This window comes from Nycticebus coucang, chromosome 3, assembly GCF_027406575.1.
Source record: "Nycticebus coucang isolate mNycCou1 chromosome 3, mNycCou1.pri, whole genome shotgun sequence".
In the NCBI taxonomy this organism is placed as follows: domain Eukaryota; kingdom Metazoa; phylum Chordata; class Mammalia; order Primates; family Lorisidae; genus Nycticebus; species Nycticebus coucang.
The window spans coordinates 20,564,200-20,591,950 of NC_069782.1; the positions used below are offsets into that span (position 1 = coordinate 20,564,200).

The 27,751-nt window shown below is 37.3% G+C and overlaps 2 protein-coding genes across 3 annotated transcripts in view; one reads left to right on the forward strand and one right to left on the reverse strand.

The window, feature by feature from the left end:
- Positions 1-13,569, forward strand: SYCP3 (synaptonemal complex protein 3). The gene is made up of 8 exons (XM_053584521.1): positions 1-1,662; positions 2,166-2,232; positions 2,669-2,703; positions 4,569-4,686; positions 6,557-6,656; positions 10,676-10,774; positions 13,290-13,394; positions 13,516-13,569. Exons 1-8 carry the CDS (start codon positions 1,527-1,529, stop codon positions 13,567-13,569), a joined length of 714 nt encoding a protein of 237 aa, XP_053440496.1. The 5' UTR covers positions 1-1,526.
- The window catches only part of CHPT1 (choline phosphotransferase 1), a 47,611-nt gene continuing 33,293 nt past the window's right edge, over positions 13,434-27,751 (reverse strand). Inside the window, exons 4-9 of one of the 2 annotated variants that reach the window (XM_053584519.1) lie at positions 24,128-24,212; positions 21,178-21,309; positions 19,867-20,025; positions 19,329-19,454; positions 16,170-16,280; positions 13,434-13,595 (exon numbers count right to left, since the gene is read on the reverse strand). In XM_053584519.1, the coding sequence (XP_053440494.1) occupies positions 13,551-13,595; positions 16,170-16,280; positions 19,329-19,454; positions 19,867-20,025; positions 21,178-21,309; positions 24,128-24,212 (658 nt within the window). In that variant the 3' untranslated portion in view covers positions 13,434-13,550. The remainder of the gene's footprint in view (positions 13,596-16,169; positions 16,281-19,328; positions 19,455-19,866; positions 20,026-21,177; positions 21,310-24,127; positions 24,213-27,751) is intronic. The other variant, XM_053584520.1, reaches the window with a different exon arrangement.

Genomic DNA, 27,751 nt, shown 5'->3' on the forward strand with positions numbered 1-27,751 from the left:
GCCACGGTGTCCGGCTATTTTTCTTTTCTTTCTTTTTTTTTCAGTTGTCACTATTGTTTAGCAGGCCCCGGCTGGGTTCGAACCCGCCAGCTCCGGCCACTGAGCTCCGGGCGCCACTCATAAGCTGCGTGGTTTACATACATGTTGTTTAGGATCATAAAACGTAGCCCATGGCGGCGAATGTTGCGTTTTCCAGGGAATTTTCTCTTCCCTCAGAATGCGGAAGAGCGAGGAGGGGGAGGGGATGGTAAGGACTTCACTTCCTGAAGCGATTCCGTGAGGGAACGTTGGTAAAGTTCTACTTCACAAATTAGGTGGCGTTTCATCATGTGTCATCATTTACATAGTGTTTTGCACTTTTCAAGATTATTAACATTAAAAACTTTAATTAAAAACTGGAAAACATCGGCCCTCAAGCCTACTCAGCAGCACCCCTGTCGCACAAATTCGCTTCCGCCGGCGTGTTGGCTGGATCCCCGAGGGGGAGGCGGGGCCTTGCCACGTCTTGCACGCATGCGCACAGCGCCCAGCCAATCAGCGCCGCGCCTGGCTGAGGCGAAGCGTGCTTTTCTCCTGCTGCAGCCCCGGGATGCTTCAGAAGCGTCGCGCCAGCGAAGTGGGTCCTTGGGTCCGAGACCGCAGATCTGGTCGGGGAGGCTGGAGTTGCGGGGTCACTTGTCAGGGTGGGGGGCTGGTAACTGTGGTTTTCGGTCAGTGAAGTGAAGGTTTTCTGAGGCGGATCAGGGGAGGAATTAGTGCAGCGCGGGCGTCCCGGCCGGGCCTTCCCCTGAGGAGTGAGGTGGAGCTTCCTCGGGGCTCCTGACAGGAAGGCTGAGGCCGGCGGCGTCTCTGAGGGAAGGGGCGGGTGAACAGCGGCGGGCGGAGCGGGCTCTGGGCACCGTCGGAGGGGCCGGCGGCCGTGGGCGAGGGCCGGGGCTACCTCGACGCCTTCTCCCTCTTGTCTGCTCAGACTGGCCAGGAAAAAGGGAAATTAACTGAAGCCCCTTTGCATTTCTCCTTGCTACGCGCGTGGTGTGGAAATCTTACTGGACGTTAATTTGGGGGGGGCGTTAATTATCCGAGAATCGCATCGCAGAACGTTTTTATGTCCCATGTACATAGCTGTGAGCTTCGGTTTAGCGCGCTCGGGATTTATCTTTGTGACCCTAGATGCTGACCAGATTTGCCCAAATTTTAGCCAGAACCTGGCGGAGGGGCCCTTACAAGTCAGATCTTCCAGGAGGACAGGGGCCAAATCTCCATCACATGGCACTTGGGAGTCAGGGTGACACTGCCATTAATCTTTTTTTTTCCCTTTTAAAATAATTGGCAGTGTCATTTTCTTTGCTAACTTTTGGTCCTGTAAAGTAAATGAAACTGCTAAAATTGTATTCAACGAAGATAGTCCTTAGTTTGATATCTTCTTGGATATTTAAACTCTTTTTTAAAATCAGTTTATTGAAATGATGCCTTGGATTCAGAAAGTTTAAGAGATTTGTTTTTTTAAGGTCGGGAAACATCTAAATATGGAGCACCCTGGAAGAAAGCATCCTGGGAAATCTGGGAAGTCCCCAGCGGGGGATCAGGTTTTAAGAGCCTATGCCTTGGAGAAAGAAGGTAGAAAAGAACTGAGTGGTTCAGAGGAAGGGGAAGTCACTGAAGGTATGCGTATCTGGTATTGGCAAGTGATTATGTCCTGTAGGTCATTTGTTTTGATCCCCCTACGTTTAAAACTGCAAAAAAAAAAAAAAAATTGTAAATTGTTTTCACATAGAGTAGTCCTTGGATTCAGAAGTGATAGATATGTAAGGGCAACTGTACTTTGTCATTTAATCTTCAAACCCTAGAATAAGAGTTAGAAAAGCTCATGTTGGCATTCTTGCTTTTCAAGGCATTATTTCCAAACTGTCTGATAAATACTACGAGGCTTACTATGAGATTCATGTAGTAAGACTTGAAAAATTGTTCCTATAAAATAGTCCTGAATCCTGCTTTAACTTCCTCTAGCCTACAGGGAAAATATCACACTTAAATGGCTCCTTTAAAAATTTATGTTGGCAAAAAGCCTAAAACACCTCCTCCCAATGAAGAGGTTAAACTTCATTAAAATTTACCAAAATAGCATACTTAATTTTAAGAGAGCTTTTCTTTTATTGTCAATACAGGAAAGACTCCAGCAATTGATAAACATGTGAAGAAAAGGGTTTCTGCAGGAATAAATGAAGATGTTGGGTAACATGTTAACTAAGTTTTGCCTGTTATAGTAATTCAAGAAAAGGCTTGGCTCGGGGGCTATGGCTCAAGCAGCTAAGGCACCAGCCACATACACCTTAGCTGGCAGGTTCAAATCCAGCCCAGCCGCCAAACAACAATGACGGCTGCAACCAAAAAATAGCCAGGCGTTGTGGCGGGCGCCTGTAATCCCAGCTACTTGGGAGGCAGAGGCAGGAGAATCGCTTGAGCCCAAGAGTTAGAGGTTGCTGTGAGCTGTGATGCCACGGCACTCTACCCAGGGCAACAGTTTGAGGGTCTGTCTCAAAAAAAAAAAAAAAAAAAAGTTAAGTCTCCTTTGTTGGTTAATAAGTATTATATACATAATACTTGATATTTCTTCTAAATACATGAAATTTCTTCTAAAACAGGCATTTAAAGTGTAATTTCTTTATAGGGGTGTAGTGCAGAATATGCTGGAAGGATTTGGAGGTATGTTTTAGAAATTTTTATTTGAAGAAAATTGTTTTAAACCATATAACTTATGTAATAGGAAATGCTAATCAGTGGACGATAAGACTGTATTTAATGTCTTACACATAGGATTTTGCGTAAGTATTTATTAGTTTCATAGATTTCCACATTTTTCCATGTTAAAGGTGTGATGGAAAATAAATGAACAGATTATGGACATTTAGATGAAAAATGTATAGAAAGTCTTCATTTCTTTGTACTCACAAGCTAAGTGATACATACACACATACATTCTGTATATCAGTTTTGAATTTTCTAAGTTTAGTTATTTCTGTGATTTCCCCTGCATTCATTTCTTTAGGGGAGGATATTATAAATTGAAGTCTCCAAAATAACTCTTGTGTTCTTTCTTTTTCTCTTTCTTTTTTTTTTTGAGACAGAGTCTGACTTTGTTGCCCTCAATAGAGTGATGTGGAGTCATAGCTCACAGCAACTTCAAAACTCTTGCCTTAGCCTCCTAAGTAGCTGGGACTACAGGTGCCTGCCATAACACCCGGCTATTTTTTTAGAGACGAGGTCTTGCTTTTGCTCAGGCTGGTCTCGAACCTGTGAGCTTAGGCAATCCACCCTCCTCAGCTGCCCAGAGTGCTAGGTGCCTCGCCCCTCTGTGTTGTTATTTTTGCATTGATAAATTATGTTGCTGAGAACTAAAGACAACTTTGCTAGCTGGTGAAAGATTTATAATCAGGTCTAAAAATTCTCAAGTTTTAAATAATATGTTAAATATCAGTTACATTAGCTTTGTTAGAGGAAAGGACTCTTAATTATAAGAGTCAATACTTGACTACTCTGTATGGATTAGTCATATAATCAGGTCTTTTTTGAAAACTTTGCTGTATCTGGTGAGAACAAATTGTTTTATTATATCTCTTACAAGTTTATTACAGATACTGATGAACGTATATAATAGTGCAGCTCTATCATGATTATTTGAAGTATTAAAAATTTCATGAAATGCAGTACTTATTGGCAAAAATGTCCCCCAAAAGCTTCACAGTAAAAGTATTTAAAAGTGGTTTTGAATGAATTTGTATAGTGACTTAAACTAAGGTTTTTTTCTGTCTTTGGCCTTTGTCACTTTTAGTAAAAAACTATCATTGACTATATTTTCAAAACTTTTTTCTTTGTGGCTTGGTGCCTGTAGCACAGTGGTTACGGCACCAGCCACATACACCAAGGCTGGAGGGTTTGAACCCAGCTCAGGCCAGCTAAACAACAATGACAACTGCAACCAAAAAATGGCTGGGCATTGTGGCAGGCACCTGTAGTCCCAGCTATCTGGGAACCAGAGGCAAGAGAATCGCTTAAGCCCAAGACTTTGAGGTTGCTGTGAGCTGTGACACCATGGCACTCTACTGAGGGCAACATAGTGAGACTCTCTCAAAAAAATTTTTTTTTTCTTTGATGTAGCTTTATCCTTTTTAGGTTGTTTTTTAGTACTTTTGTATGTTTCATATAATCTTAAAAAAATCTGTCTAAATGTATCCTATCAATTGGAGAGTATTTTATAAATTAAGAAAAATATAGCCATTATTAATGATTTTGCATGAGGAAATTAAGTCAACCCTCGACCCTTTGCTTTATTAGCTCTCTTTCACCATCACTAAATTAAAAAATTATTTCATTAGAAAAATGAGAATTGGGATACTAATAACTGAAAGTTGTCTCAGAAAGTAAGCAAATTCTGGTTTTTGAAATTATGCCTATTCCTAAATTTTAAATGTCTCTTTGATATTATTAAATGAACTTTATTCATATTTACTTGAATATATAACAAAATAATTTTATTCAACATTAAATTTTAGTATTTATTTTCAATTTAGCTAATGTTAACAAGATTCTAAATGCCAAGAAAAAAAGACTAGAAATGTATACCGAAGCTTCTTTCAAAAGCAGCTATCAAAAATTTGAAAATGTTTGGAAATCACAACAAGAGCAAAGGTGAGGTTGTTTAAAACCATGAACAGTTGTGTCATTTCTTAGTATTTATTGGTATAAATACTTACGATTAATGCCATCAAATTCTATTTATTGAGGTCCCTAGTAAAAATATATTTGGTCTGATTATTCTCTAAGCAAGTACTTTTCCCCCCACTTCTTTTAAGAGACAAAGTCATGCTCCGTTGCCCAGGCTGGATTGCAGTGGCCTGATGCCTATAACATCAAATTCCTAGGTGCATACCACCAAACCCTGTTAAGTTTTTTAAAGATTTTTGTAGAGATGGGTCTTGCTATTATTGCCCAGGCTGGTTTCAAACTGCTGGCCTAAAGTGATCCTCTTGCCTTGGCCTCCCAAAGTGCTAGGATTACAGGCATGAGCTACTGTGCCTGGACCTTAGATAACTACTGAGTTTTTTAATTATAAAAGTTCATAGGCTTGGCGTCTATAGCTCAGCACCAGCTGCATACACAGGAGCTGGTAGGTTTGAATCCAGCCTGGGCCTGCCGAACAACAATGACAACTACAACAAAAAAAATAAGTGGGCGTTGTGGTGGGTGCCTGTAGTCCCAGCTACTTGGGAGGCTGAGGCAAGAGAATTGCTTAAGCCCAAGAGTTTGAGGTTGCTGTGAGCTGTGACGCCACGGCACTCTACCAAGGGCGACATAGTGAGACTAACTCAAAAAATAAATAAATAAAAGTAGTTTATATTTACTCCTGAGACATAATAGTTGAATAACAGGTAAAAGCGATGGAAATCATTAGTCTTCTGATGGTTAACTAAGTTCAGCAATGTAGAAGAGAGCCAATCTTATATTAAATAATTGGTATATTTCAGCTGACATAATGGTTCTTTTTTCTTTTTCTTTTTTTGAGACCAAGTCTCACTCTGTTGCCTGGGCTAGAGTGCTATGGCCTTATCCTAACTCACAGCAGCCTCAAACTCTTGGGCTCAATCAATCCTCCGGCTTCAGTCCCCTGAGTGGCTGGGGATTATAGGCACACACTACCATGCCCAGCTAATTTTTTTCTATTTTTAGTAGAGATGGAGTCTAGGTTTGCTCAGGCTGGTCTCAAAACTTCTGGCCTCAAGTGATCCTCCAACCTCAGCCTCCCAGAGTGCTAGGATTACAAGTGTGAGCCACTATGCCCAGACTTGGCGTAACTATTCTTTTGTCAGAAATTTTTGTTGTGTCAAAATGGGTGAAAAATCAGTAAAATACTTTTTTTTTTTTTTTTTTTTTTGAGACAGTCTCACTGTGTCGCCCTTCGTAGAGTGCCATGGTGTCACAGCTCACAGCAACCTCAAACTCTCGGGCTTAAGCGATTCCCTTGCCTCAGCCTCCCAAGTAGCTGGGGCTTCAGGCACCCATCACAACACCTGGCTATTTTTTTGTTGTAGGTCATTGTTTTTAGCAGGCCCAGGCTGGGTTCGAACCTGGGTGTATGTAGCCAGCCCTCTAACCACTGAGCTATGGGTGCTGAGCCAAGTGAAATATTTCTATTTGGAAATCATACATGGTATATAATAACCTCATTTAATTAATTTATTCAGCAGGGGAAAATAAATGAGATTAAAATGAATTTTCCAGAAAATTTATATATGCAGTTTTCAAGAACTAAAGCATGTGAGAGGGCTTTTCTATTAGCTTGTTAGGAAGCTGCACACTTCTGGAATTACCATACACCATAATTTTATTTCTTGGGTTTCCTTCAGAAGATTCAAGCTGCAATTATTTCCCTTTTTAAAAAATTTGATTACTGGAAGAAAACATTCCTTTTTCTATAGTATAAGTATGTCAACTCGATTTTGTTTTGTATTTTTTTATCTTGGTATGAAATTTGACAGTAATTCATTATTACATTTTACAGGCAGAAGCTTAGCCAAGAATATTCTCAGCAGTTTCTGACTTTGTTTCAGCAGTGGGACACAGATGTGCAGAAATATGAGGAACAAGAGGAAAAACTAATTGTTCGTATCATGATCAGATTTACAATTTATAATAACCAGGTCTCAAGTATGAATGGGGAACCTAGCCTTATTAGACCTGTGGAACTGAGCCAAGTTCCATTAATCCAGTGGTTCTCAACCTTCCTAATGCTGCGGCCCTTTAATACAATTCCTGTGGGTTGCGACCCACAGGTTGAGAACTGCTGCATTAATCATTGCTGGCTATGTGTTTAAGTTTTGCTGAACTGTAAACCACAGTATAGGCACATACCATACTCATAAAAGGCATTAGTCTCTGTTTCTTATATTGGTTGGGATTCTGACATTTCCAAGTGACAAAAATTTATCTAAAGTACACAAGAAGGATTATTGGTGTATATAAAAGAAGTTGGAGGTAGTTTAGCTTCAGGCACAGCTATATGCGAATAGGGAAGGATTGCTCACGTACTGTCATCTTGGTTCTTTTGACTGTTAATTCTTAGTAAGAGCTATCAATGTAGTAAGCAAGATAATTCTTACAATCTTAGACTTACTACAAATTTAGTGATCTCAGTAGACTGAAATGGTCTTTCTCAATAGCACTGGCTGAACATTTCTTCAGAGTATCACCAATCTAGTTTTGGTCATTTGCCCATTCCCAACCAGTCATTGTGCATTTGGCCCTGTATATCTATGGGTTCTGCATCCTCATATTCAACTAATTGAATCAAAATATTTGGAAAAAAATAGAAATTTTAAGAACAGTATACTGTAACTTCTTCCATAGTACCATTTATGTTGTATTAGGTATTATAATCTAGAGGTGGTTTAATGTATATGGGAGGAAGTGCATTGGTTATATGTAAATATTACATTGTTTTATATAATGGACTTGAGCATCTGTAGATTTTTGGTATCAGGGATCCCCGGAACCAATCCCCCAAGGATACCAAGGGACAACTGAAGTCAGAAAATTATATTGTCTTTTGTTTTTTTGTTTTTTTTTTTTTGAGACAGAGCCTCAAGCTGTCACCCTGGGTAGAGTGCTGTGGCATCACAGCTCACAGCAACCTCCAACTCCTGGGCTCAAGCAATTCTGTTGCCTCCGCCTCCCAAGTAGCTGGGACTACAGGTGCCTGCCACAACGCCCAACTATTTTTTGGTTGCAGCCATCGTTGTTTTGGCGGCCTGGGCTGGATTCGAACCCACCAGCTCAGGTGTATGTGGCTGGTGCCTTAGCCACTTGACCCACAGGCGCGGAGCTAGAACATGGTATACTCTTAATGGTCAGACTTGTGCTACCTGCCCATCCCTATGGGAGATGGAAGTCAGCCTCACTCATATATTGTCTAACAGCATTCAAACATTTCTTATCTAAAAGCTGAGGTACTGTTCACATAATGTTGGGGTTGAAAACTATTTTGGAAATGTTAAATGTGAGATGCGCATGAAACATTCAAAGAGAAGTGTTGAGTAGGCCACTGACACCAATGGAGTTCAGGAGAGGCTGAAGATACAAAGGTGGCAATTCTCAGCATAAAGACTGGTTAAACTCTTGAAGACTGGATGAGATCACCAAGGGAGTAATTTTAAATGTAAACCAAGTCTAAGGACAGCCCTGTAGTACTTTCATGTTTAGAGTTTCAGGAGATGAGGGGGAACTAGTAAATACAGAATGACTGGTCTAACAGAATACTACTCTAGGCCAAGTAAAAAATGCTTTCTAAGAAGGAAAGAAAATTAACTCTGTCATATGCTGACAGGCCAAATAAAGTAGATTTGGCCAAGGTAGAGGTCAAGTTGGTAGCCTGGGTCATAATAATTTTGGTAGGAAAGTATGTTTGGAATGAGTATAACACAGGGAAGGCAAGAAATGGGATGGTAGCCTAAGAAGAAGGGGGATAGAGCAGTGGTTCTCAACCTGTGGGTTGTGACACACAGGAACTATATTAAAGGACCACAGCATTAGGAAGGTTAAGAACCACTGGAATAGAGGTTTCTGGTTTATTATAATTGGAGAAACAGGCTTGGCACCTGTAGCTAAGTGGCCACATACACTAAGGCAGGCGGATTTGAACCCAGCCCAGGCCTGCTAAACAACAAGGACAACTGCAAAAAAACATACCTGGGCATCGTGGTGGGCACCTGTAGTCCCAGCTACTTGGGAAGTTGAGGCACAAGAATTGCTTAATAGAGGTTGCTATTAGCTGTGATGCCACAGCACTCTACTGAGGGCAACATAGTGACACTGTCTCAAAAAAAAAATTTTGGAGAAATAGCATATTTGTATGCTTATAGGAATCTAGAGAGAAAAATTAAAAATAATGAAAAGGGGGGGACAGGTAGAGTTCTTGAGAATGGATGGGATGTATGTAAAGAAGCTGGCCTTAGCCACCCAAGAGACAATGATAGTTCATCTATAGAAAGATGAGCACAGACAGTAGAGATTGTGATAGGAGGGTAGATCTGGTGATGGCAGACTGAAAGTTGTCTTTGGATTGCTTCTATTTGTTTAGTGACATAATTAAAAGTCATCAGATGATAGGAAAGATGTGTCCAGGCAGAGTAGTAGAAAGTCAGAATTTCCAAGTTTGGGATTATGGTTAAGCAAGTGTGACAGAGTAAGAAGGGGGTAAGCTTTATGAGGTCTGACAATTAAGTTCACAAACTCATTCTAGAAAAAGTGCTACATACCTCACTGGTGAATAACACTATGGTCACCTCTCTGAAGTACTCCCCATGGGAAACTATGCACTGATACCAGCACCTAGTCCATCCTTCAAAGCACTTTTTCTAGGATGAGTTCACAAACTTAATTGTAAGACCTTGTACAATGACAGCTCTAATGGCCATTTCAGAAAAAGAGTTGTCTGGGTGGCGCGTGTGGCTCAGTCGGTAGGGTGCCGGCCCCATATACCAAGGGTGGCGGGTTCAAACCCGGCCCCGGCTGAACTGCAGCCAAAAAATAGCCAGGCGTTGTGGCAGGCACCTGTGGTCCCAGCTGCTCGGGAGGCTGAGGCAAGAGAATCGCTTGGGCCCAGGAGTTGGAGGTTGCTGTGAGCTGTGTGAGGCCACGGCACTCTACCGAGGGCAATGAGACTCTGTCTCTACAAAAAAAAAAAAGTGTCCTTGGTGATAGAATTTAAGCCAAAAAGGGGAAAGTGAAGATATAGAGGTAGGGATGACAGTGAAAAGTAGGTAGGAAGAATGGATTTTAGGTGCTGATAGGTTATTTGCTATAGTACAGCTTACAATGGTAAGGAAGTAGATGTTGAATATTGGGATGTATGGAGAAACTGTATAATGGTTAGAACCTGGACACTGGAAACAAGTGTTTGGGATCAAATTCAGGTTTGAGCATTTGCTAACTATGAGACCATGGAAAATGAATTTCCTCATCTATAAAGGGGAATAATAAGTACCAGCTCATAGAAAGTTATTGGTAATGACAAAATCTAGGGCACCGGTATATAATCAGTGAATGGCTAAACTAGGGTGGAGGGCAAAATCATTGCTGAAGAACAGGGGAACAGAAAGGCCCCAATTATTGGGAGGATCATTTTTTGTGGATATTGAAATAAACAAGAATTAAGACTTAGATATTGTTAAATTTTCCTGTTCACTGACTGGTTGCCTGTTAGTGGTGAAAATTATCTAAACTTGGTCATAATAGATAAAATGTTTAAATTATTAATTTTTTTTTTTTTTTTTTTGAGACAGTCTCACTTTGTCACCCTTGGTTAGAGTGCTATGGGATCATAGGTCACAACAACCTCAAACTCTTGGGCTCCTCCCAAGAAGCTGGGACAACAGGTGCCCAACACAATGCCTGGCTATTTTTAGAGACAGCGTCTCACTCTTGCTCAGGCTGGTCTCGAACCCGTGAGCTCAGGCAATCCATCTATCTTAGCCACCCAGAGCACTAGGATTACAGGTGTGAGCCACTGTGCCTGGCCTGAATTATTGATTTTAAAACTTTTAAGTTTAATGTGAACATTTTTTTGCTGAATTTAAAATTGTACTAAAATTGTTGTTACCTGTTTTTTCTTTTATATTTGTAGAGTATTTTTCGACAGCAACAAAAGTTATTCCAACAATCTAGAGTTGTTCAGAACCAGAGACTGAAAACAATTAAACAGTTATGTGAGCAGTATGTAAAGGTCTGTTATACATGGTAACAATATATTCTTATAAAATGTAACAGATATATGGAAGTAGAAAATAATTTTTTTCTTTCCAAGTTTATGGGAAAAACATTTTGCTTACATATTTTAAATTTTTATCCATTTTGGATTCATGGTTTCTGATTTATTATAAGTGATAAATGCATCTTTATTTTAGTACTCTAATGGCTTTGTGGGGATTATTCAAAACAGGAAAAGGCCAATTGGGAATTTTACTTAAAATGTACTTATCTTGCACAAAGTCCATACTTTGTCAACACTTTAGTCATAATTCTTTAAGAGAAAAGAGAAAGTCTAAATAATTTCTAAGTAGGGTTTTACTTGTCTGTATATCCCCACTGTTCGTTAAATAGAAAGTATCCAATTGAAATTAATATTTCTTTTGTTTTCAAATGTATTATAGAAGTATTTTATAGCATATTTACTTGTACAGTTATTACAGTGACAAAAATAACTTAATATGCCAACTTACAATTCATGTAATTGACATGTACTAAATAGCTGATGATCACAAACTTGTGCTTGATAATTATCTGTGGACACACACACATATATCTTAGCAAATTGTGGCCTGTGACAACTTCTTCACACAGAAATATATTTATTTATTTATTTATTTTATTGTTGGGGATTCATTAAGGGTACACAGAACCAGGTTACACTGATTTCTTTTGTTAGATAAAGACCCTCTTATAATTGTGTCCCGCTCCCAAAAGGTGTACCACACCCCTTGTCCCCCACTCACTCCCTCTTTCCCTTTCTCAGCTCTCCCCATCCCTCACCCTCCATCGTGTACTAGGGCCTTAATTGTCCTCATACCAGAATTGAGTACATAGGATTCTTGTTTCTCCATTCTTGTGATGCTTTACTAAGAATAATGTGTTCCACATCCATCCAGGTTAATAAAAAAGGATGTAAAGTCTCCACATTTTTTAGTGGCTGAATGGTGTTCCATGGTATACATGTACCAAAGCTTGTTAATCCATTCCTGGGTTGGTGGGCATTTAGGCTGTTTCCACATTTTGGCGATTGTAAATTGAACTACAATTTACAGTCTAGTGCAAGCATCCCTGTGGTAAAAGGACTTTTTTTCTTCTGGGTAGATGCCCAGCAATGGGATTGCAGGATCAAATGGAAGGTCTAGCTTGAATTCTTTGAGGGTTCTTCATACTGCCTTCCAAAAAGGTTGTATTAGTTTGCAGTCCCACCAGCAGTGTAAAGTGTTCCCTTCTCCACATCCATGCCAGCATCTGCAGTTTTGAGACTTTGTGATGAGGGCCATTCTCACTGGGGTTAGATAATATCTCAGGGTGGTTTTGATTTGCATTTCTCTAATAATTAGGGATGATGAGCATTTTTTCATGTTTGTTAGCCATTCGTCTGTTTTCTTTAGGGAAGATTCTATTCATCTGTCTTGGCCAGTGATCTAAGGGATTGTTTTTTTTTTTTTTTGAGACAGCCTCATGCTGTTGCCCTGGAGAGAGTGCTGTGACATCACAGCTCACAGCAACTTCAAACTCCTGGGCTCAAGTGATTCTCCTGCCTCTGCCTCCCAAGTAGCTGGGACTACAGGCACCCGGCCACAACACCTGGCTGTTTTTTGGTTGTAGCCATCATTGTTGTTTGGTGGGGCCGGGCTGGATTTGAACCCACCAGCTCAGGTGTATGTGACTGGCACCTTAGCCGCTTGAGCCACAGGTGCCAAGCCATTCTCTTGAAATCTTATTGTTTTTTTGTTTTGCAGTTTTGGGCTGGGTTTGAACCTGCCACCTCCGGCATCTGGGGACGGTGCCTTACCCCTTTGAGCCATAGGCGCCGCCCTGAAATCTTATTCTTTTGGCAACTAAATTGGAATTAATCTCCATTTCCCAGTGGAATAGGCAGTGCAAGTGGTTTTCATTCCTATTATAAAATTTTTGTGTTATTTTTGTTTATTTTTAATTTCTCCACAGCATTTAACATAGTACTTTTTACCTGGTAGGCATGGGATAATAACTATTTTTTAAATGAATAGTAAATATTTAAAACATAATTTTTGTTTTTCATAACATGAAAGACGTCATACTTCAGACCATTTCATTCCATCTGCTAAATTCATGTCACATTGACTATTAGTCATAAATAGATTATTACCTGATATTTGGCATGCTTAATAGAAATTTTAAAATTTATGGTTTATTAATGAGGGCTTTTCAGTCTTTTTTTGGTCCCATCTTGAATTTAACAGTTCATTAACCTATTGTTTTAAGCAAAGTACTACTGTTGTACTTGTTGTAATAATATTTGATTCATGTCTTTTTTTTCCTTTATAGTAGGTACTTTGGTATTTATGTATTGCCTAGAACTTTTAAATTTGGAATAAAGAGCATTTCTATTCACTGTGGAGCTACATTTAAAATGACCCGTTATTTGAATATTAAAAAGTTTTTACTGTTGAAATAGAACTTAAGATGAAAAGCAGCAGTTTGTAAACTATCATTTTGTATTTCAGAATATGGAGGACTTAGAGAATGATCTTAATATTGTTCTTGTTGATGCACAAAATGAACTTAAAAAAGAAATGGCTATGTTGCAAAAAAGAGTTATGATGGAAACTGTAAGTTTTTGTGTTTAAAATTGAAAAAATAAGGATTAATTTAAGCACTGAAATATTTTATTTGCTGTAGTAGTTATAACACTTAACTAAAAATTACACACTTAATATCTCCTTTCAGCAGCAGCAGCAAGAGATGGCAAGTGTTCGAAACTCTCTTCAATCCATGTTATTCTGATGACTCTTTGAAGAAAGAACTTGAACCTAAGTAATATACAATTATAACATTAGCTAAGAGGCATGTCAGTCTTTAGAATGGTTTCGAAATTCTAGTTTAAATTATAATATCTTTAATCATTAGCCTGTTTCAGTGTAAGACCTTTCTTTTTGTTAATCCAAAATAACTCTGAATGGTATGTGAGTAACAGCTATTACTAAATTATATGTATCAGGCTTTCAGCTCTTTTTTCTCTTTAACACTGTTAATTAACTTTTAGCAATAAAGATGATTTAGTTCTAAGTTTTGGTTTCCATGTATCTGTATTAGTCCCAAAACATAGAAAGCACAGGTATAGAAAGTTACATTGTTCTTTAAGAAAAAAGGAAATACAAAATCTATTTTACATGTACATCCTTTTCTACATACTTAAGTTACACAACCAATTCTAATGAAAATAAGATGAACTTATGTGCAAAAATAAAACTGCTAAAATCATTAACCTCTGAACATTAAATCCACAACCAAGCAAGATATGTAAATATCAGTTTTTAAGACATGGATTTGTGAATCTGTAATTTCCACAAAGACAGCAAAATGTCATTTAAAGGGCTTGGTCTGCAATTAAATAACAAATGCCCTTAGCATTAATTAAGAGCACATCATTAACATACCCAATTACTTAGGATTTAAGTGTATAACATCTGCTTTAAAGATAAAATACCGAGAATGTTTTCTTCTTTTTTTTGAGACACAGCCTCAAGCTGTCACCCTGGGTAGAGTACCTTGGCATCACAGCTCACAGGAACCTCTAACTCCTGGACTCAAGAGATTCTCTTGCCTCTGCCTCCCAAGTAGCGGAGACTACAGGCACCTGCCACAATGCTCAGCTATTTTTTGGTTGCAGCTGTCATTGTTTGGCCGGCCCAGGCTGGATTCAAACTTGCCAGCTCAGGTGTATGTGGCTGGCGCCTTAGCCACTTGAGCCACAGGCACCAAGCAGTTTTTTTCAACTTTAATACTCGGTAATACTGATTTTTGAAATTGAGGTTTAATTTTACATTATTTTCAAACCCAAACAGTTAATTTTTATATCTTTTAGAATGTTTATTTTTTACGTAGAATAACAAACACTTGATAATAAATATTAACTTGTTTCAACATATATTTGAAATGAGTCAGTTAAACTTTGTATTTTTTGCTGAAATTACTTTCCATGAATCATTCAAAAAACACGCTTATGAGAAGAGGAGTAATTTTCTGCTTTTCTATGTTCTAAATTCTAATTTTTGCCTCTATAACCCACGCTTATCTTAGTTTTAAGGTTTTTCAAATTTTAAAAAACAAGTTCATGTAGATTCTCTTATTCTGTGATAACTTGTACAGAAAGAAATTAGTTCTCTACCATTAACAAATATTTGACATTAAAAGCACAGTTTACTTTCTAAAATTTCGAACTTTTTTTTTTGAGACAGAATTGCCCTTGTTAGAGTGTTGTGGGATCATAGCTCACAGCACCTCAAACTCTTGGGCTCAAGTGATCCTCGTGCCTCAGCCTCCTGAGTAGCTGGGACTACAGGTGCTCACCACACGCCCAACTATTTTAGAGATGAGGTCTCTCTCTGGCTTAGGCTGGTCTTGAACCCGTGAGCTGAGGAATTCCCCCCCTCCTCGGCCTCCCAGCATGCTAGGATTATAGGCATGACCCACTACGCCTGGCCAAATTCCAAACTTTGTAAGAGATTTTCCTTTTAAGCCAAAGTATGTATTAGGCTATAAATCTTAAGCATTATTCAAATGTCTAAGAAGGTTCTTACTTGGAAAGTTTTACCAATAGTTAACAGAGGCAAAATACTAGGGTTTTCTGTGTACTTAATTCACATAGGTATACTTTTTTCCTTTTAAGCAATATCTTTTCACTTTTTTCAGTATGCCTTTTTCTTGCCTAAGAAAGAAGTAGTAGATGTTCATTACTCCTTTGTTTTTCTGATTATTTCATCATTTGGTATATGGTTGGTCTATGGAACTATTGCATAAAATTAAAAATAGGGTCAGATGGAGCTGAAGATTTGAAAAATGATTATGATTTTAAAAAATTCTTACCACTGGAGTCAATAATTACAATATTATAAGCCAAGCACAGTATTGTGAGCTCACTTTTTGATTTTTGTTAAAGTATGTACACTCAAGATGGCTAAAAATCCTTTACATTCTGAATTTTTATGTAATCCTTTGGCAGTGAAAGCTTTAAGTACCTAGTAAGTATTTCTCAGACAAAGAGATAATCTGTTTAGAACTACAGGACTAGTGAACTATAGTCACAGGATTATAGGGGTTCACTTATTGTCCGGACTGAAATTTCTTTCTTTAGTCCTGTTTTTAATTTATAGATTGTAATACTCCGAGAATACCTGTGATCAAAAATGTTGATACACAATGAGAGCTTCATAACTGAAATAGACATAATAGAAGCTGGAGTATTTATGTTTTATATTCAAATGTAACCTTATTTGATAGCATACTACTAGCCTCCTGCACAGGGGGATTTCCTTCACTTATAGGTTCCCCTAACTGCATCTCCTCTTTTCCTTGGGTTATTATCAGTCAGTATGCTTGTAAACCTGTTCAGGTGCTTGATGATATGATGTCTTGAAGATGTTTAGATGAAGATGTCTTGAAATTTGCAGGCACAAAGCACTAAAGTATATCATCATATCAAGTGAAGAAATTACCTTTAGAAGCAAAAATATATACAAAATTAATTATGGTCTGTCTTTTCTCAAGTAGCACTTAATCTTTTCCCCCACCCTAAAGCTCAAATCTTAACCTAAAATTCTTCACCAAAAATATTAAAGTACTTTGGTATATTTCATATTTGGACTTCACTATCATCCTCTGGAATATGCCAGTTATTTCAGAATTATAGAAACTGAAGTGAAATAAAAGGACTAGACTAAAATATGAAAGCTCAAAAGTAATGGACCCCACGCTTTCTGACTCTCTATATTCCACTTTCTACTATGCAATGAAGCTACTGATTTCCTTCCAGAAGAGGCTATTGTCATTATCTTGTAATGAATTCACTCTATCAAATATGTTTTAAGAAGATAAAAGGTCTGGAAAAGACACCATAGTTGAGAGGAGGCATGTATAAAAACTGTGTTTATAAAATTAAGGAGAATGTCTAGAGAAATTCGGCTTCTATTTAGAGATTTTGCCTAGAGGCCACAGTCAAATGCTTCTCTTCAGAAAATTTAAGTCCAGGAGAAAGAGGACCCTCATGGCTCTGCCCTTGTACAGGGAATTCTCACCCATAAGGGAAAAATCTCTTGTATTGCTTACTTGAAAAGCTCCATCAGGCTCTCTTTCTCTGTAGCAAGAAGTTTATGCCAAAGGGCACATATGTTTTGTATGGTCTGCATTGTGTGTGTGTTGTCCACATGGTGTTTTGAAGAAAAAGAATTTGACTTTCTCAGTTCTCCAGTCTACTACTACAGGCTAACTACTCATTACAAAATAGATGCTTGAATTTTTAATACCTGACATTTTCTATTTAAGAATTCCATTTGGTAATACATACCTACGTTCACTAAAATAAACTTAAATTGAATTTTCAGGTATTTTGAATAATCGCCTCCCATTTCTTAAATCTGGACTGTTTTGGAGACCTAAAATATTTATAGCGGATAACAAAGGAAATTATTCAAATATTTTTTAGACTATTGCCTGAAAGCTCATTGTTTACCTAAAAGGATTAAGAATTATATCTCACCACCACTGTAGGAAGAATGGGAGATTTTTGAATGGACTGTGGGTGAATATTAAGTTATTAATCTACTTCAGAAAAAGTGTCCTATACAACTTTGTAAAGGATCATCTGAGATACCCCAGAGGGCCATCCACAGAACAGATACAGACTTTTTAAATACCTAAATCTAACAAATAGTGAGGATTATGCAAATTATCAAAAGAGGAATTGCTATTTTTTTTTTAAGAGTATATTTTAATGTTTATAGGCATGTATACTCAACAGTTAGTGACATTCAGTGAGGTCCAGAGATAGAGAAAAATATAACAAAACTATTCAAACCAGCTGGTCTGAATGTAGTGGTGTTTGCAAATAATTGATCACAATCAGTTATAGATTCCTTTTTCCTGCTCCGCTCAACACTGCTTCATTTGACTAGCCTTTAAAAAATAAAAATAAGAGACAAAAAAACTATATTTTCTTTTTTTTTGAAACCAAGTCTCACTTTGTCACCCTGGGTAGAGTTCCATAGCATCACAGCTCACAGCAACCTCCAATTCCTGGGCTCAGGTGATTCTTTTGCCTCAGCCTCCCAAGTAGCTGGGACTACAGATGCTCGCCACAACACTTGGCTGTTTTTTGTTGTTGCAGTTGTTGTTTAGCAGACCCGGGCCAGGTTCAAACCCACCTGCCTTGGTGTATGTGGCTGGGCCCCTAACCACTGAGCATGGGCGCTGAGCCAAAAAAACTATTTAAATCCACCACTAGTTGAAGAACAACTATAAAGATATGTCTTAATACTATACAAAATTTTTTTTTTTTTTTTTTTAATTTGGCCAGGGTTGGGTTTGAACCCGCCACCTCCGGCATGTGAGACCGGCGCCCTACCCGCTGAGCCACAGGCGCCGCCCTACTATACAAAATTTAATAATGCTCCATTTATCCACTTTTGTGACTAAAATATTACCAATAATGGTTTTCTTTTCCTCAGATAGCTAAAGCGTCTGTTAAGAATTGTACTCTATTTTATAATCATTTTAAAGATAAATTAGCATAAATATTATCCACATTCTTTTTTTTTTTTTTTCTGTAGAGACAGGGTCTCACTTTATTGCCCTTGGTAGAGTGCCGTGGCATCACACAGCAACCTCCAATTCCTGGCCTTAGGTGATTCTCTTGCCTCAGCCTCCAGAGTAGCTGGGACTATAGGTCCCTGCCACAACACTCAGCTATTTTTTTATTGCAGTTTGGCTGGGGCCGAGTTCAAACCTGCCACCCTCAGTATATGGGGTCAGCGCCCTACTCACTGAGCCACAGGTGCTACCCGAGCTGACAATTTTTTTGAGACAGATTCCCGCTCTGTTGCCAAGGCTTGAGGGCTGTGGCATCATAGCTCACAGCAACCTCAAACTTAAGGGTTTGAGCTATCCTCCTGCCTCAGCTGCCTGAGTAGCTGGGACAATGAGGTGCCCACTACAATGCCCAGCTACTTTTTCTATTTTTAGCAGAGACAGGATCTTGCTTTTGCTCAGGCTGATCTCCAACTCTTGAGCTAAAGTAGTCTACCTGCCTTAGTGCTGGGCCTAGCTGACAGTTATTGATATAATAAAGTGCCCACCTTTGCTAGCACTAACACCATCCAGTTTGCCTGTTAACCTGCTATAAACTGGGAATAACACTAATAAGCTTGATTAATTAAAGTCAGAAAGTCCTTTGGGCAGAATTAAGTAGTTATTTACATCTTTGAACCTTTTTTTTTTTTTTTTAAAGAAGAAAGATCTAGTTACTTTTAGGTACACGGTTGTGTTCCCAAGGATCTAAGTTGTTGGAAGACTGACTGCCAGATATATTGGCTATTTCTATATACAATATAAAATGATTCATAGCTTAAAATAAGTAATTTCAAGTATTCAGAAGCATTTACTGTATGGACTATTCAGGCTATTGACAGCTCATTGAAAGGTATCTTTAGCATAGTATGATCAGGCATCTATTAGTGGGTATTATAAATAAAAAGCAAGAAAGTACTTACCATTGCTATCCATAGAACAACATATTCGTCTATAAAATTATTAAAGTACTGGTCTAAAAACAACAGACCTGGCCCCAAAAAGATAGTGTCTTGAAGATACAATTCACTTTTGGTCATGTGAGCTATCTATAAAAAAGTAAACAAAGTAATTTCACTATTTTAAATATTTTAGCTTTTATTTTCAGGACAAAATTACTAAATACAGTATTACAGATAAAGAGAACATTTAATCTCACATTTGACATGAGAATACTTATCTATACCTCAAATTCATGACTGGATAGCTTATTAAAGTGTCTATTGTTTAAACGCTTTGAAAATTACAAATTCAGGAAATTGTAATTGATAATTGCAACTAAACAAATAATTAAAACAACTGAATACATTAACTACGACAGTTTAACTTGGAACACAAATAGCTAACTATTATGATGTTGACATGACACAGGAAACTTAAAAATCACAGGAAATGATTTCCAGCTTTGTGTTTGAGGCCTAAGTATATTATTTATACATGAATTATAAAATAATTTCTTACCACCAATTTTTGTGAGACTTTAGCAAAGACACACCCAAACATTAGGGTATAAAGACAAGGATGCTTTTCAAACACATTAGTTGCTGACTTTTTATAGATTATTATTGCCAGTATAATAATTAGTCCTATGTGGAGTCCAGGTGACAATACACTGGTGCCCTAAGGGATAAAGCATAAAATCAGTAACATTTTAACACTGCATGTTTATTACAATACAAACATTTTCTGAGAATCTATTTTGTGCCAGGAACTAGAGACTTACAGTAAAATATGATTTAGTATATGGCCTAAAGGCATATATAAACTTTAGTTAAGCTTTTTAAACTTCCACAGAATCCTAGGGTTACACAGACGTAATACATTGCCAAAGATTTTTTTTTTTTGAGACAGAGTCTCACTATGTTGCCCTCAGTAGAGTGCCATGGCGTCACAGCTCACTGCAACCTCAAACTCTTGGACTTAAGCAATTCTCCTGCCTCAGCTTCCCAAGTAGCTGGGACTACAGGCACCTGCCACAACACCTGGCCAATAGAAAAGGCTAATTTTTCTATTTTTAGTAGGGACACAGTCTTGCTCTTGCTCAGGCTCAAACTTCTGAGCTCAAGCAATCCATTCCCTTAGCCTCCCACAGTGCTAGGATTACAGGTGTAAGCCACCAGTATAAGCGTATCACTGGAATAAGTATTTATCTTCCTGTGCTCAACTATCTTGAAGGCTTTTAAAAAACAAAGGCATATTTGTTTAAAAAGTTGGCAGGAATTCCAACTCCTTCCTACTTAAAGGTATTGAAGTATTAAAAAGCCAAATGTGAACAAATACAAAAGTACTATAGTATGAGCAAGGGGGTAAGAAACACAAGCATAAGGTATAATTACTCAATAATTAGGAAAAAAATTAAAAAATATTAGAATAGTTCTTTTAAGCATTTTTTAGTGTAATAAATTGCCCCAGATGTGAAACCACTGACCTTTGGCAGCTTTCCTGCCATTCAAGTCAGGAACTCATTCCCTACTCTCCCCCCTCGCTCCTATTCAAGGCAGGCACAAAATGCAGGAAAATAGTCACTCTTAGTTATGTAGGGTTATGAATGTCAGAGACGTCTACACAGAGCAAGCATATATGAAGAGGAAAAATGCTTTATTATCAGTCTGAATTGTTTTTAAATGCTTTTGTACTATATGCCTAAAATAAATTTAGACAGTTTCCTTCCTTACTCTTGAACTTTGGCATATTTCTAGTATCTTTTTATGGTGATAATAAGAAAATGTATCATAAAATTAATGCTGAATGATGATGAAATCAATGCCTTACTGCTATAGTGGATCCATTCTTGCCAACGCCACCATGGAGGATAACATGGAAATAATTCGAACAGGAAAATATTGCTCCACCTATTACTCCGAGAACTGGGAGGATCTTCAGTTTTATTTCTAGAATGGGTATCTTTAGAGGGAGAGGAAAGAAATCATTAAGAAAACAGAATTTCTTTTCCTTATTAAATAGTAAAGAAACACTATGATATGGCCTTGTATAATAAGCTATCCTTTTTCTTGTAATCAAACCATAACTTCTGGAATGTAGCCTGAAGTGGTAATATTTTTTGAAATTGCTTTATTAAGTATCTACCAAATTAGCTTAGTCTATTTACGTAACTATGATTAAATCTTTAATCTCACATATCTTTAATCTGACTTAAACATGAAAAAGGATAGTTCACTTGTGTTTGGTAGCCTCTAAGAAGCAGCATTACAGGAAAGACAACATGATGTGCATCACTAAAAATGTGACAAATACCGTGATGTGTCTACATGCATAAAATGTGTGTAGTTAATGTCCAGGATTAAATCTCTAGCAGTATATTTACCTGTTGGTCAATTGCTGTTCAAGAAAACTTCCATAGGCAGCAAAGGATTTAAAAAACAGTAACAATGAATTGCCAGAAACTGTAGGCTAGTGTGTTTTGAAAATACTTTGAAATACAGTAACAAAATCTGTAAAAGCTACATGTTAAAAATGAAATTTAGAAAAACTGGTGGGTCAAAATAAGTATCCTTATTAGTAAGAATAAGTAGGTGTATTTTCTTCCTATGATATTGCTAGAACATAAAAATTTTAAGATTCAATTCCAAATTTAAGGCAACCACACCTGACTTAATGACCAGAGTTGCTTAACTGCTTCTAGGTCCACATTCATCTTGTGGTTACCGCCTGAACAGCTACCATAAAAGACACATAGCATCCCTCTGCTATATTATATGGGCCTGTGGTAGCATATCCTTGATTCTATTGTTTATTCATACATGATGAGAAGGAATATGAATGTCTCAGGGAATGCACCACTACTTAAAATTATGCTCAAAGTCTATTTCTGAGTCTACCAATATGAATAGTAATTGGCAATTCGGATACTAAATGCCACAGGAAATCTTTTACTATGTTAATAAACTTCATTTTTTAGAGCAGTTTTAGGTTCATAGCAAAACTAGGAAGGGAGTGCTGCAGAGTTCCCATAATCCTGCCACTTCCTAATGCCCAGCCTCCCCCACTATCAACATTAGAGTGGTACATTGGTTATGACTGATGACCCTGCATAGACACATCATTATCACCCAAAGTTCAGTTTACGTTACAGGTTAGTCTTGGTGTTGTACATACTATGTGTTATGACAGATTTATAACAATGTGTATCCACCATTATAGTACCATGCAATATAGGTTTGCTACCTAAAAATTCTCTGTATTCTATCCCTAGGCGACCTCTGATCTTTTTACTATGTCTATAGGTTTGCCTTTTTAAAGAATGTCATATGTTAGAAAGTATGTAGCCTTTTCAGACTGCCTTCTTTTTGTAATAAGCACATAGGTTTCTTTTCATGGCTTGGCGTATCATTTCTTTCTAGCACTACATAATATTCCATTGCCTGGATATACCCAGTTTATCCATTCACCTACTAAAGGACAGCTTCCAAGTTTTGGCAATTATGAATAAAGCTGCTACAAACACTTGTGTGCAGGTTTTTCTGTGGATATAAGTTTTCAGTTTATTTGGATAAATACCAAAGAGTGCTTCTGCTGCACCATATGGTAAAAATGCAGTATGTTTAGTTTTGTATCTTAACTATTTTTACTGGACATATATATATCTTAGTGATTACAAATATACAGTTTGAAATCAGTCTACTTAATTCCTAGCCTCAGTACTTACTTCCTATGTGTTGTTGGGCAAATTAATATCCTAAGACTTATTTATAAAACAGAATAGTAATATCTATTTCATAGAATCATTCTGAGGGGCAAATGACACTGATAGTACAATGTTTAGGAATGAGTTGTGAATCAGTGTTAGTTGTTGGCTACTGATACCTTTATTATGCTTAACACTATAAGCAAAAAGTTGTGAATCAGTGTTATAGCCTTAAGTTGTGGTGACAGAATAATTTGTTTCTTCATAAAATTTTTTCTATGCAAAAAAGCTTAAATTTATGACCATGGTCTCCTTAACAGCCAACTTTTATCAAAATACTGAGGTCATCAGTCAAGCAGAAAATAAAAATACTCCTTAACATAGGAATCTTTACCTCAAAGTAGATTATAAAAATGCAGATTAGCTAATTTTCTTTCCTAATATTGAGAGAAAAAATTTCAAATGTAAAATATTTCACTGGATTTAAAAAATATATGTATTTTATGTGATAAATTTTAGCCTGGTACAGGTAATTCCAGTGTGCTTTTTTTTTCCCCCCTTCTTTTGAGACAGAGTCTCAAGCTGTCACTCTAGGTAGAGTGCCATGGCATCACAGCTCATAGCAAACTCAAACTCTTGGGCTAAAGTGATCCTTTTGCTTCAGCCTCCCAAGTAGCTAGGATTACAGGTGCCCACCACAACGCCTAGCTGTTTTTTTTTTGTTGTTGCAGTTGTCATTGTTGTTTTAGCTGGTCCAGGCTGGGTTTGAACCCACCAGCCTTGGTGTATGTGGCTGGCGCTCTAGCCAATGAGCTACGGGCGCTGCCCTCCAGTGTACTTTTTATTTGTTTTATGCTGGGGAGACTGGGTTGTTTTCTTTTATGAGGTAATATAGTCATTCAAAGGAGAAAGTGCTATAATAAAGAATATAGGATAATAACATAAAATAAAGGGAAAACATAAAGAAATGGAATAAATACTAAACACAATGCCAAGAGTTTATGAAGAAAATTAACAATGTGATAATTTTTTCATTTTTAGAAGTACTTAAATATAAATTTAAATATTCAGATTTACCGTATAGTCCCACATTGTTGCTCCTCCAAACGCAGACAACACAAAGACAATCACTAAAGCTATCTGAATTTCAGTTACATCCACTCTGAAGAGGAAGGACAAAGAATAGAAAGGTGTTTTTGAATAAAATTCCTGAATATGGAGCTTTGTTAATCGTGTTAAATTCCAAAGATGTAAAAATCTCTATAGGCTTAGTTTTCTTTTTACCTTTACTTCCATCATTGAATTATCGACTGACTATGCTATTAAGTGAAAAAGGCTCCAGATGTGTTCACACATAGGTAAACATTAGTCTATACGATATAGCATACATCAAGTTGTTAATGGTTATCACAGACTACAGAAGACTTTTACTTTCTACTTTATGTACTTTAGTAAAGTCTCTATTTTTCTTTGTCCAACATCTCTCTCTTTTTTTTTTTTTAATTAAATCATAGCTGTGTACATTAATGCAATCATGGGGTACAATGTGCTAGTTTTATATACAATTTGAAATGTTTTCATCAAACTGGTCAACATAACCTTCACGGCATTTTCTTAGTTATTGTGTTAAGACATTTATAGTCTTCACCTAGTAAATTTCACATGTACCCTTGTAAGATGCACCATAGGTGTGGTCCCATCAATCACCCTTCCTCCATCCATCCATGTCCCTCCTCTCCCCTCCCTCTCCCCTTCTTCTTGGGCTATAATTGGGTTATAGCTTTTATAAGAAAGCTATAAATTGTTTTCATAGTAAGACTGAGTACATTGGATACTTTTTCTTCCATTCTTGAGATACTTTACTAAGAAGAATATGTTCCAGCTCCATCCATGTAAACATGTAAGAGGTAAAGTCTCCTCTTACCCCTTTAAGGCTGCATAATATTCCATGGTGTACATATACCACAATTTATTGATCCATTCATGGGTTGATGGGCACTTGGGCTTCTTCCATGACTTAGCAATTATGAATTGGGCTGCAATAAATATTCTGGTACTTATATCTTTGTTATAATGTGATTTTTGGACTTCTGGATATATACTTACTAGAGGAATTATGGGATTGAATGGCAGGTCTATTTTTAGATGTCTAAGTGTTCTCCAAACATCTTTCCAAAAGGAATGTATTAGTCTGCATTCCCACCAGCAATGCAGAAGTGTTCCTTTTTCTCTAGATCCACGCCAATATCTCTGGTTTGGGGATTTTGTGATGTGGGCTAATCTTACTGGAGTTAGATGATGTCTCAAAGTAGTTTTGGTTTGCATTTCTCTGATGATTAAGGATGATGAGCATTTTTTCATGTGTCTGTAGGCCATGTGCCTGTCTTCTTCAGAGAATTTTCTCTTCAACTCCCTTGCCCACCCTGAGATGGGATCACTTGTTCTTTTCTTGCTAATAGGTTTGAGTTCTCTGTGGATTCTGGTTATTAAACCTTTGTTGGAGACATAACCTGCGAATATCTTCTCCCATTCTGAGGGCTGTCTGCTTGCTTTACTTACTGTGTTCTTGGCTGTGCAGAAGCTTTTTAGTTTGATCAGGTCCCAGTAGTGTATTTTTGATGTTGCTTCAATTGCCTGGGGGGTCATCCTCATCTAATATTCGCCCAGGCCGATTTCTTCAAGAGTTTTTCCTGCACTTTCTTCTAGTATTTTTATCATTTCATGTCTTAAGTTTAAATCTTTAATCCAGTGAGAGTCTATCTTAGTTAATGGTGAGAGGTGTGGGTCCAGTTTCAGTCTTCTACAGGTCACCAGCCAGTTCACCCAACACCATTTGTTAAATAGGGACTCTTTTCCCCACTGAATGTTTTTAATTGGCCTGTCAAAGATCAAATGACGGTAAGTAGCTGGGTTCATCTCTTGGTTCTCTATTCTGTTCCATACATCTACCTCTCTGTTTTGTGCCAGTAGATAGTTTTGATCACTATCGATTTATAGTATAGTCTGAAGTCTGGTAGCTTGATTCCTCCTGCTTTGTTTTTATTTCTGAGTAATGTCTTGGCTATTGGAGGTTTTTTTCTGATTCCATATAAAATGAAGTATTATTTTTTTGAGATTTTTAAAGTATGACAGTGGAGCTTTAATAAGGATTGCATTAAAATTGTATATTGCTTTGGGTAGTATGGACATTTTAACAATGTTGATTCTTCCCAGCCATGAGGATGGTATGTTTTTCCATTTGTTAACATTTTCAGCTATTTCTTTTCTTAGAGTTTTATAGTTCTCTTTATAGAGATCTTTCATGTCCTTTGTTAGGTATACTCCCAAATATTTCATCTTCTTTGGCACTACTGTGAACAGAATAGAGTCCTTGACTGTTTTTTCACCTTGACTATTGTTGGTATATATAAAGGCTACAGATTTGTGAGATTTATGAGTACTGATTTTGTAACCTGAGATGCTGCTGTATTCCTTGATCACTTCTAAGAGTTTTGTGGTAGAATCCCTGGTGTTTTCCAGATATACAATCATATCATCTGCGAAGAGTTAAAGTTTGATCTCTTCTGACCCTATATGGATACCCTTGATCGCCTTTTCTTCCCTAATTGCAATGGCTAAGACTTCCATTACAATGTTAAAAAAGCAGTGGAGACAATGGGCAACCTTGCCTGGTTCCTGATCTGAGTGGAAATGATTTCAATTTAACTCCATTCAATACGATATTGGCTGTGGGTTTGTTGTAGATAGCCTCTATCAATTTAAGAAATGTCCCTTCTACACCAGTTTTCTTAAAGTGTTCTGATCATGAATGGATGCTGGATATTATCAAAAGCTTTTTCTGTATCAATTGAGAGAATCATATGGTTTTTGTTTTTTATTTTTTTTATGTGGTGAATTACATTTATAGATTTATGTATATTGAACTGGGAGACTGGGATAAAACCCACTTGGTCATGGTGTAGAATTTGTTTGATGTGTTGCTGGATTTTGTTTGTTAGGATCTTGTTGAATATTTTTGCATCAATATTCATTAGTGATATTGGTCTATAATTTTCTTTTCTTGTTGGGTCTTTTCCTGGTTTGGGGATCAAGGTGATGTTTACTTCGTTGAATGTGTTGGACAGTATTCCTTCTTTTTCTATATTTTGGGAAAGGTTGAGTAATATAGGTACTAGTTCCTCTTTAAAGGTTTGGTAGAATTCTGATGTGAAGCCATATGGTCCTGGGCTTTTCTTTTTAAGGAGATTTTGTATAGTTGATGCTATTTCAGAACTTGATATAGGCCTGTTCAACATTTCCATTTGATTCTGGCTAAGTCTTGGAAGGTGGCGTGCTTCCAAGTATTGGTCAATTTCCTTCAGATTTTCATATTTCTGAGAATAAAGTTTCTTGTAATATTCATTAAGGATTTTTTGAATTTCTGAGGACTCTGTTGTTATGTCATCATTACCATTTCTGATTGATGAAATTAGAGATTTTACTCTTTTATTCCTGGTTAGGTTAGCCAAAGGTTTATCTATTTTATTGACCTTTTCAAAAAACCAACTTTTTTATTTATTGATCTGTATAATTCTTTTGTTTTTAATTTCATTTAATTCTGTTCTAATTTTTGTTATTTCTTTTCTTCTGCTGGGTTTGGGATTGGAATGTTCTTCCTTTTCCAGTTGCTTAAGATTAAGTTGTTAACTTCCTCTCTTTCTG

Bases quoted from the DNA above. Each gene is read 5' to 3' on its own strand.
- SYCP3 (XM_053584521.1), top strand. From the start codon at position 1,527: ATGGAGCACCCTGGAAGAAAGCATCCTGGGAAATCTGGGAAGTCCCCA. The intron at 2,233-2,668 runs GTAACATGTTAA...ATTTCTTTATAG, and splicing joins GGAATAAATGAAGATGTTGG to GGGTGTAGTGCAGAATATGC. The intron at 10,775-13,289 runs GTCTGTTATACA...TTTGTATTTCAG, and splicing joins TATGTGAGCAGTATGTAAAG to AATATGGAGGACTTAGAGAA.